Source organism: Fusarium redolens (genome assembly GCF_020744475.1).
Source record: "Fusarium redolens strain MPI-CAGE-AT-0023 chromosome Unknown BKA55scaffold_2, whole genome shotgun sequence".
NCBI classification, from domain to species: domain Eukaryota; kingdom Fungi; phylum Ascomycota; class Sordariomycetes; order Hypocreales; family Nectriaceae; genus Fusarium; species Fusarium redolens.
The window spans coordinates 226,967-237,591 of record NW_025763665.1 but is presented as its reverse complement, the minus strand read 5'-3'; the positions used below and the strand labels follow the sequence as shown (position 1 = coordinate 237,591).

At 49.3% G+C, this 10,625-nt stretch overlaps 4 protein-coding genes across 4 annotated transcripts; 2 read left to right on the top strand and 2 right to left on the bottom strand.

The window, feature by feature from the left end:
* Positions 1-1,772: 1,772 nt before the first annotated feature.
* BKA55DRAFT_589292 (uncharacterized protein) lies at positions 1,773-2,782 on the bottom strand (the record flags this gene model as incomplete). Its single annotated transcript, XM_046194914.1, has 5 exons — positions 1,773-1,804; positions 2,003-2,337; positions 2,392-2,465; positions 2,573-2,625; positions 2,731-2,782. 5 exons carry the CDS (start codon positions 2,780-2,782, stop codon positions 1,773-1,775), a joined length of 546 nt encoding a protein of 181 aa, XP_046054570.1.
* A 1,016-nt stretch (positions 2,783-3,798) lies between these two features.
* BKA55DRAFT_589291 (enhancer of polycomb-like-domain-containing protein) lies at positions 3,799-6,106 on the top strand (the record flags this gene model as incomplete). The annotated part of the gene is made up of 5 exons (XM_046194913.1): positions 3,799-3,945; positions 4,109-4,879; positions 4,948-5,790; positions 5,902-5,977; positions 6,069-6,106. The coding sequence occupies 5 exons, from the start codon at positions 3,799-3,801 to the stop codon at positions 6,104-6,106; spliced, it is 1,875 nt and encodes a 624-aa protein (XP_046054569.1).
* A 946-nt stretch (positions 6,107-7,052) lies between these two features.
* BKA55DRAFT_553177 (glycoprotease family-domain-containing protein) lies at positions 7,053-8,422 on the top strand. The gene has a single exon (XM_046191503.1). It carries the CDS (start codon positions 7,330-7,332, stop codon positions 8,368-8,370), a length of 1,041 nt encoding a protein of 346 aa, XP_046054568.1. The 5' UTR covers positions 7,053-7,329; the 3' UTR covers positions 8,371-8,422.
* Positions 8,423-8,738: 316 nt separating this feature from the next.
* On the bottom strand, positions 8,739-10,414 carry BKA55DRAFT_533554 (5'-AMP-activated protein kinase beta subunit, interation domain-containing protein; the record flags this gene model as incomplete). Its single annotated transcript, XM_046189489.1, has 3 exons — positions 8,739-8,783; positions 8,833-9,418; positions 9,600-10,414. The coding sequence occupies 3 exons, from the start codon at positions 10,412-10,414 to the stop codon at positions 8,739-8,741; spliced, it is 1,446 nt and encodes a 481-aa protein (XP_046054567.1).
* Between the last annotated feature and the right edge of the window lie 211 nt (positions 10,415-10,625).

Sequence of the window (10,625 nt, the reverse complement as noted above, 5' to 3'; positions counted from 1 at the left end):
ATCATAACAGCCCAGCACCTGCTCGAGACATGCAGCCAAGGTTGGGTTCGTGCAACATCGAGTCAGCTGCCGAGGGCTTGTTTGTGCGCCCGTATCTTGAGGTGTAATGAGCTTGTCAAGGATGCAAGCAAGCCTCCAGACATGGATCCTCATGCCCCGGATCTTCACCAGCCGTGCTACAATACCGATTCTCCGGTCACCCCGGTCCCGGTATCCTGATAGCTCCCGAGATTTCTGGGGCGTTGTGAGACATGGAATCCTTTTCTGGGAAAGGGTTGGTATAACAAGCCATCTATAGCATTCCTGACACTTTTGATGCCAGATATATCAGCAAGTGAAACGCGAAACCCGACAATTATCGGCATACATGTTGAATTCCATCACATCGAGGTCCGAGACGTGGGGGTGCTGCTGCGGTTCATGATGCAGCCCCGACCCAACGCCGGGGATCGACCGGCAACGTCCGCTATGACTCGGGGCTAAAACATGAGAAACTCGATGATACTCAAGAGGGTGTGTCGTTGGACGTGGACATGGTCACGATGCGCCCTGTCTCACTGGGGATATCCAAACCCCAAACCGAGGAACATCACGACTTGAATTTGGCAAGTATAACCTACTTCTGAACTTTCTCTCCATGAGCGTTGCATAGCCTTGTTTCCTCATGGCCTCTGCAAGCCCTGCCATCTTCTGCGAAAACGAACATCAGCCTCGTCAAGGCTACGAGGCGCATGTTTTGAGTTTCACGACGTGCGGCCCCTGTAAAGTATATATATGGTAGGACGATGTTGAAGACGTCCGAGCATACCGATAAAGGGGCCTCAGCCACGCGTTCGGCACGACTTTATACCCGTCTTAGCCGTTGCGGCACGTTTTAATTAATCGTATTCAAAGTGTCGTAAAGTGTTAGAGTTTGCTGATGTAAGTGCCCTTTTGCATGCGCCCTGAGCAAGAGCATATTCAGACTTCGGCTGGATGGGCCTTGCATGATCAATTTGAGGGGAAAGAGACAGTAGTCTTTTTTCAATGCTGGCCTCTAATCCGCCTTGGGAATATTACAGGAACTGTCCCCATTGAGACAATGCAAAGAATTGAGTCTCGTTCATAGACACAAGGTAACATGGGTTTGTGGGAATGTCATGACTTCCCACACAAGATTTGATCACGCGCTCTACTAGGATGTTGATGTACGGATTAGATTCAAACAGCTTCAGAAGTAGATCTGTCCAGATTCGGGTTGTGAACAGGAACACACGATTCTTCGTCGTTGGCCTTTAGTGTGAGTTCAATATCCGAAGTGCTTAATTACCTTTCGAGAATGATAGTAAACCTGTGGGACTGGCATTCATAAGTATGGACATATTGCCAAATTCAATAATGGTCTAGCGAATGAGCTGAAGATGAAGAAGTCAATCATTCATGCCTTGAAGCTTGAAGTTCACACTGGTAGTAGCCCCTTATCAACCGACGCTTCTGTCTTCAACTCGAGAGCGGACAAAGTGAAGGCTGTCGTAATGAAAACCGCAAACATGGGCGGTTCCAACGAGCTGCAGAACCCTCTGGTGAGGATTTCTGCGAACTGCCTTGCCAGCCCAGACTCCCTTACGCTGACGGGATGTCATACCCGAGCGAGCATTCGAATATACTGGGCTATTAGCTTCATCATAACCTAAGCAGAGGGCAACATGGGTCTGTCGGCCAACAAAACAGAATGCGTGAATTCATGATCGTAATGATGTGTAGATTCGCTAGGTGTTCCAACCCCGGCTCCCTCATCCATTTCCACCCGCAGTCCTCGTGAGGACTATGGACCTTGTTAGTTCATGGCAATGATGAACCCCTTACTCCCCTACCCTGCATGCACCCTTTTGCGGGTGATCGCTTAGAACTGGTCTGTGATATCATGTCAGCGTCTGATAAACCACCCAAGTCCGCAATCTCGCTATCATGACGGCATATCTCATCACCACAACGGACGCAACTATAGCTTCAAGCAACTTACCAACAGTCATGCTCATGCTGATGTCAGTCGACTCAACCATCTTGGTGAACTCCTCAAAGCTGATCTTGCCATCTTTGTCGAGATCGGCCTCCATGATGGTCTTGTCCACAATCTGCTGCAGCTGCTGATCCTTAAGGTTGCTGCCGACCATCATCTTGAGGACAATGAAGAGCTCGCCGTTGCTAATGTAACCATCACGGTCAATGTCGTAGACCTTGAAGGCGAACTGAAGCTTCTGTTCTTTGTTTCCCTTGCTGCTGAATGCCGAAAGACCTGTTACGAATTCTTGGAAATCGACGTCACCACCACCATCCTCGTCGAAAATGGCGATCATTCTGTTGTAGCTGAGTTAGCTAGCTGGCGAGAGGTATAAAGAAGCTTGGACGGACCGTGTTGCCAGAGGGTTGGACGAGATCTGGGGAAGGCTGAGGAATTCATCGCGTTCGATCGTACCGGAGTTATCCTACAAAGTCCCATGTCAGCTCTTTATACCCATTGTGCTTGTGAAAGTCCCAGCCATGCGCATCATCCAACATGACAAAGGACCAAAAAGTCGGAAAGCTTGCGCACCTTGTCCAGCTTCATGAATCGCTTTCGCAGACGATCAACTTCCTCTCTGTCGACTAGAAACCGTACATCTCAGTATATGTTTCACTCCATCACCCCTCCCCCAACCGTGCGTTCGCGTTGAGGGGTCAGGGCTTCCAAGGGGCCAGGGCAAGGCTCACAGTTGGATCCTTGGACGAGGTTGTCCAGGACTGCACTGGTGGTGTTGCCCATTCTTGGCAACGTAGAGTTAGGTCGTAAAGTTGAGTGTGGAGGTTTGTTTCGGGTTGAGTTAGGTTGTGGCGAAGGGGCGTCGGCGGGTTATAAATAAGCTGTCTTGTGCTGTTGTCCAAATGTTGGTGATAAGGCTGAAGTGAGGTCTCACTGTCACTGTCGCTAAGTTTAGGTAATTCTAGACCGATCTTCTGCGCAAAGGGGCAAGTGCGCAGAGGGGTAAATACTTTGCGGGGCGACCTCTAGCACGACTTCCGTCCGTTATCCTTACGGCGCACCTTCCATTTTGATATTTGTGTTACGGTCAGCAACTAAAACTTGGATTGGTTGAAGGTACAACCAAAGAGTACAGTGCTTCTCTATAAAAAATATTCATACCAAGAGATATGCAAAGGCATAAAAATGATAAATTTCAAGAAACATCTATATGAACTTCAACATGAAAACTTACACAACTCACGGTTTTCTCAAAGACCGTCTGATACGTGGTTGTCGAGCCAGCAACAAACGTTCCTACCTTTTCAGTGCTTACCTCACTAAAAGCAAGCGCTATTTGGTAACACTCACCACTAAAATGCGTGTTCCCAGCGAAACAAACCACAAGCCTCCGTACCAAACGGTAGGAAAGTGCGGCCCCAAAAAAAAAGGAGGCAGTGGCCCGAGCGTCATAAGTATCTCACCCGCAAAGACGCGCTGTGAAGTGACCTCGACCCCTCCCATCAGCACACCGTCATCAAACTCTACCGTTCCCTCTCTAGCCATTCATTGACTCTCCCTTGCCAAAAACTCCGGGCAGCAGTAGAGAAAAATCTTTACGCGCCAAAACAAACCCCAACGTCACCCCATCGAGCCCGACCACGCTGCCATCGAAAAAGACTACAACAGCACCTTTTCCATTGATTCTTTGTCCAAAATCAACTCGAAAGTACTCGTTTTATGACTTGATCGCTTTTTTTCGCGGTTTTTCCGCCGCCTGACCGCCTCTCTCTCCAACCTCCCTTCAACCCCCTGGCATCATGTCATCACGCAAGGTCCGCGTCAAGAAGTTGAACGTCAAGACGACGCTTCCAGTTCTTCGTGAAGACCAGATCGATCCGAACGAGTACGAAGCTTTAACGACCGATAATCAAATCGCGACCGGTGTCGAGCAGGCCGAGGAAAACGTGAGTCATCTCTTTGTTCTGCCACATATCATGATATCACGTGTTTGTTCACGTGACAAGTTCCCTCATTCCATCCCTGCCTTGCTGTGATTGGATGGTACTATCATCCAACAACAAGCAGTCCAGTTCCTAGCCTCGACCTCATACTAACAATTCTCAATAGGAATACCATCTTCAAACTATTCTCAAGGAGGCAGGAACCAGCAATGACCAAGAAATTCCTGTTCCGCCTCCCCAGGAGAGCGACATCAACTACGATGAGCTCTATCCTGTCCCTTTCCACAAACCCTCCTCGTATATCCGCTTTTCACAAACAGTTGAGGAGTGTATATCATGTCTCTATGACATGACCACCGAGGACGATGAGTTTCTCAAACAGTATAATAGTAAACCACCCGCTGCCGGTGCACTCTCTGAGGATGACTTTGAACGCATCATGGAGGTGTTTGAAGACACTGCAGCGGAGCAGACACCATTTGCAGCAGTCGACAATACCGTTGCCGCCTATGACATGATGGTGCCTGCACTCCACGAACTTGGGTCGCCGGCTATCCTTCAACATGCTAAGCCAGTCTACGAATACTGGAAGTCAAGGCGGCAGGAGGCTGGTAACAAGCCATTGCATCCCACTCTCAAGTTTGAGACTCATCAGGAGACTGATGACACGGATCCCTTCGTCTGTTTCAGACGACGCGAGGCCCGCCAGACTCGAAAGACCAGGGCTCGTGACAACAAAATTGCAGAAACACTCAAGAAGTTGCGGCGAGAACTTGAGGACGGTCGGCAATTGGTTCTTGTCGCATATGAACGTGAAATGTTAAAGCGAGAGCTCATGTCGATGGACCGTGCTCTGTTTGAAGAAAGGGCAAGACTTAAGGAAACCAAGCTTCGTCTGGGCATCAAAGGCGAGGACGAGGATCTCGTCAATCAAAAGGTACGCCACCCCAATACTCGTCATGCGAGAGATTGTCCCGCTCCTCTGGATGCTAACTCGCTTTGTAGCCTCAGAAACGCAAGCCTGCAGAGCCCCCAGTTATCCGACAGCCAACCGGTGCCCACTTGCGGCAACCTGTACGGTCTGATGGAAGAACGCTTGATGCCGATCTTGTCTTGTTGTCAGACAAGCTGGCAGAGAAGGAGAATGAACTTCGACTTGACATAGAAATGAAGGTCCAGAACCACCGGAAGTGGAACCATAACCATATTGACTTAACTGGAGAACCGCTCTCGCCAGTCAAGGAACAAGGCACAGAACTCAAGTTCCGACAAGCTAAGACGCAGTACTTGATGACACCCCCGGCTTCCACGTCGTCAGAAATGGAAGTGGACACACACATACCTGATGCCACGCAAGTGGACAAACGTGAGGCACCTGTCTTCCAGTTTGGTGCTGGATCAAATGAGCCTTCCAAGGGTAGCCAACCTTCGTTCCGTCGGCGCATTGGTCGACTGAACCGATTGTGGATTGATCGAAGAGGTATGGTGACACCACCGCCGGAACTTGATGAGAAGTCGGATCGGTGGAGGTACGACTCGGATTCAGATGACGATGAGCCAGCTGTGTATGAGGTTGATCCGTTTGATACTCGAGCATTGAAGTTCCGGGCAACAATTCCGTTGAATCCATACATGTTCAGAGGACGCCCAGCAGTACCGCCAGAAGCCGTGGCAGCAGCTCAAGCACAAGCAGGTAACAGAGTCTTGCCATCACCAGCAGCAGCACAAGCAGCGGCGCATGCCCATGCTCAAGCCCATGCTCAAGCGGCAGCACAAGCACATCTGGCGATGAAAGCGCAAGCTAAAGCGGCGGCGGTTGCACAGGCTCAAGCTCAAGCAGCCCAGACGGTACCATAGGCGTACCGTGGGTCGTGATTTGTATGAATATGGTGGATGTTTGTTTTATACCCCAGAAATATTGAAAGAACGGACGGCGGACTGCTGGGCAAAGTCGATGAGCCCTCTGCAGACAGAGGAAGCGTCGTGTATTATTTAGTCGCTGACCAGGGCATTGCAAGGAGTTTCGGAGCGGGTGGTGGGTATTCGGGTTTTGAAGTGAAAGAACATTCTGCGGCCCAGGTCGAGATAAAATGAAAAAAAAAAAAAGAACAACGGTCGACTTTTAGACCAAAAAGACTATGCTGCCTCTTCTCAACCGTCGTGAATCGTATGCCTTGACTGTAACCGGAGAGATCGTCGTTGGGTCGTGAGGTGGTCATGCGCTGTCATGTTGGAGGCTGAGGGGGAAGCTCTGTAGTATCGGGATCTGGTATACCGACAACAGCGAGTGCGAAGTCAACGATAGAATTGTAGTGACAAGCCTATCAGAAAGAATAAAGAGAGTATACGGTCGTGTCGACTGCGTCGTAGAAGAGGAGATGTTGCATGATCAAGGTGCCGTGTTGTAAAAGGTGACCAAGCTTAGACGAGGGGACCAGGCTGATACGGATGTCATATTAGCAGGGGCCATGTAAAGTGTAAGTAAGAAAGAAACTCGAAACAAAGAGTAGTATACCTGTCAGCATCAGGAAGCGTATGCCTTCTGGGATAGTGATTTAGTGATGTGGGATAGTGGGAAAAGGCTGTCGAGTGCGAAATGCGAGTGATAGAGGAGGCTTCAGAGTGGAGGGCGTGCTGCGGGTGAAGGAAAAGTGGCCGGCGAACCGGGTGTTGTGGATTTACACAACTTTCAGCCACAGTAGAAGCTTTTTGGGGAGACAATGTGGCTGGTGCTCATGAAGAAAAGATGCAGAAAAAACTTGCATGATGGTTCAAAGTAGCTCATATCACGACAAGTGTGAAGTTATTAAAACTAATATTCTTATTACTGCGCTATTAATACCGTCTTAATCATTCAGTTTTCACACAGTTGTATGTTTTCTCTTGTTGATCACCACTGCTAATGTGAAAAGATCTGCCCTCGCTACGGAGCTTTATGTACCGTTGCTATTCACGGTTTAGCTGGACCCTGAAAATTGTAAATCGGAACCTCCCGTCCGCTACGGAAACAAGAGAATTTGTGGCTGGTGATGACGCCTGATGCCCGTTACACTCACTGTGGGATGGATATACAGGGTACTAAGCGAGGGGCTTTACAAACCTGCCCTTGTACTCAGTAAAGCCTAGAGATCAGATCTGAGCTTGCCCCTCTATCGATTAGACTCTTATCGCTTTCTTGACATCACCAAGTCAGCATTACGAATACTTTAAATTATATATTAATACTAATACTAATTAGATTTATTTCTATTCTCTCTTTTATTACCGTTTTAGAATCCTGATACCAAGTAAAGTTGACATACATCCATCCAGCTTAGGCAGTGCCATAAACACCATCATCTCGACAACCCCACCTTCAAACTTCCCATCTTCAACCTCACATACAAAATGGCCTTCAAAGACAAATCCTCCTACATCGCCCTCGGCTGCGAAGGCTCCGCCAACAAACTCGGCATAGGCGTCATTCTTCACACTCCCACCGAGACAAAAATCCTCTCCAACCTCCGCGACACCTTCGTATCCCCTCCAGGAACTGGCTTCCTCCCTAAAGACACAGCAGCCCACCACCGCGCCCACTTCGTCCATCTCGCTCGCGAAGCCCTTGCCGAAGCGAAAATAACTCCTAAAGATGTTGATTGTATCTGCTACACGAAGGGTCCGGGTATGGGTGCTCCGCTGAACTCTGTTGCTGTTGCGGCGAGAGCGTTGAGTTTACTCTGGGATAGACCCCTTGTTGGCGTGAATCATTGTGTGGGGCATATTGAGATGGGGAGATATATCACTGGTGCTGATAATCCGGTTGTGTTATATGTTTCGGGTGGTAATTCGCAGGTTATTGCGTATGCGGAGCAGCGATACAGGATATTTGGCGAAACGCTTGATATAGCAGTTGGAAACTGTCTCGACCGATTCGCTCGCACGTTGGAAATCAGCAACGACCCTGCACCAGGGTACAATATCGAACAGCTCGCCAAGAAGGGTAGCAAGCTTCTCGATATTCCCTACGCCGTCAAGGGCATGGACTGTTCGTTCTCTGGAATTCTAGCCTCGGCGGATGCACTCGCTGCACAGATGAAGGCCGGCGCAGATTTCACACCAGAAGATTTATGTTTCTCACTACAGGAGACGGTGTTTGCGATGTTAGTTGAGATCACAGAACGGGCTATGGCGCACGTCGGATCATCGCAGGTTCTCATCGTGGGAGGTGTAGGATGTAACGAGAGGTTGCAGGAGATGATGGGGCATATGGCAAGGGAGCGAGGAGGATCAGTTTATGCGACTGATGAAAGATTCTGTATCGATAACGGAATCATGATTGCGCATGCTGGTTTGTTGGCGTATGAGACGGGGTTCAGGACGTCTTTGGAGGAGAGTACGTGTACGCAGAGATTCAGAACTGATGAGGTGTTTATCAAATGGAGAGACTGATCTCTTCAGAAAATAATAAAAAGAACAATATCCCAAGAAGATATCATGGTCAGATATGTTTATGTGTATTTGCTGAAGCTGATCCATGAGCTTTCTCGCATCAGCTTCATCATGGCGTCAAGAATCCTTGACATTCCTCGTTATTCTCAGCTCATGTCGCCGTCCGTCACTATGTAACTCGTCACCACTGCTCCTCCATCAAAACTAAGAATACTAGACAGCCAATCCTTGTTTATCTCCCAGACCTCTAATACATAGCAAGCATTCAACATCACATCGTAACCCGAGCCCGCATGTCTGAAAGCAGGCCCGAGGCATAAGGGGTTGTAGCTCATAACCCAATCATTATGTTCGTCCATCGTGTCTTATCAATCATCTGAAGATGTGGGCTTGTAGACGATTGTTGTGACATACTGCATCAAGTAAGCATCATCCTTTTGCGACTTCGCATAGCAAACATACCTTATTTCTGTATCGAGTTGTAGCTGAAACAGCAAGAATGTTGTTCTTGATGCTGCTGGTGGCAAGATGATTTAGAATCGTATGGTTTGGCATGTTGAGCACACTGTTGTCATCCTTCATAAGGGTCGCCGCATTCAAAATAGGCTTGCTGAGGAAACCTGGCAGCGTAGGAGGATTTGGTAGCCTTTCAATGGCATTGACCGCATACTGATACGCTTGCGAATCCTCGGCTTGATCAAAGTCCACGAGGTACTGTGGAATCTGGCTTCGGTACGATTCTGGAGGGGGCACGGGTTTGCCCTTTGGCTGGGGCGGTGGTTTCGAGGCTTTCTCCTGAGCTTGTGAGACTGTCTGAGCAGCGGCGGCAACTTGAGCCTCGGCGTGAGGACCGGCAGGAGATGCAGGAACTTGCTTCTTGTGAGCATCGTCGGGGCTCACTTCGATATAGTTGACAAGGTTGTTGCCAAAGTCGACGGTGGTGGGCAGATCAGGAGACGTCTGCATGATACCGTCCACCAGGAAGCGGACATGATGTGTACCTGGAAGAACATAGACTGTTGTCGAGAAACAACCAGGACGACCCTCGCTAGATAGGTGATATGTCAGCAATTATATCCCGAATCCATATTGGCCATATCCTTATCGCAGGCTAGACGAATCGTGTGCAACAGTCATCTGAGACCAGGAAGCAGCCACAGAAACACAGACGACGTAGTGATCGACCCATGTCTCAGAGAAGGAAGGATAAATAACATCATGGCACTTACATGGGATGCAATCGTTGCTTGCGATTCCATTGAAAGATGGTACCTGTCACATAAACCTTGTCACCTCCGCTCAGCCACTCCAGCTTGGTCTGAACGACAGGTCTCGTCTTATCAACCCGCAGCTCTTCACCATCCTCTTCATCAACTGTGGTAGCACTGAGGGCAGAACTCTTGCGAGTGATGGTATCCGAGTCAATAGGCTCAAGATCAGGTATCGACAGATCCGACTCTGGTGCCAGAATAGGTGATCCAGGGGTGTGGACCTCCTCATCGATAGGGAGGGGTAAGCGCGGGGGTCTAGTCAGATACATATCTGTGATGCTGCCATTGGGAATGAGAGCTGTGTCATTTACGTGAGCGGATTGGTGTGATCGAAGAGAAGAAGACTCCATAGGAACATCGACAGGCTTGGTAGGTTCGTCGCGGTACTGAGGTTTAGACTCGGCTGGTTTGCTCTCAGCAGGCTTAGGCTCAGGAGTCCCAGCTGCATGTTTCTCAGCGATACCCTTAGTATCCGAGGAGGAAGCAGTCTTGTGAACGGCGGCGAAGTTGCTATGGGGAGAGCCGCTCAGAGACGAGACAGCAGTGGGAGGCAAGCTCTTTGGTCGATTGATGACGGTTGAGCCTTGGGCTTGTGCCATAGAAGGCTCTGGAGGCGCGGCAGAGCGATGCGCGTGACCGGTGATGATATTGCGGGCATCTTTTCGGAGATGATGTCGGGGAGATTCATGGCCATGATGATGACCGTGTGCCGAACCAGGAGCCGAAGTCGTCGGCGTGGTCGGTTTTGAGGACGAAGACGGGTTGTTACCCATGTTTACTACCTCCTACTCCTTTCAAGGGATGTGCTCTGCGTCTTGAGGGCGTGATCTTGGTGATGATGGCGTTGGGGTAAGGTCGGATTATCGGTATCTTATCGGGAATATGACAAACGGCATGTCAAACTCAATGATGCAGATCTCGTCGATTACGTCGATTGTTGAAAATAGTATACGTGCGCTCTCAGCGCCAATTGAACGTCGAGGT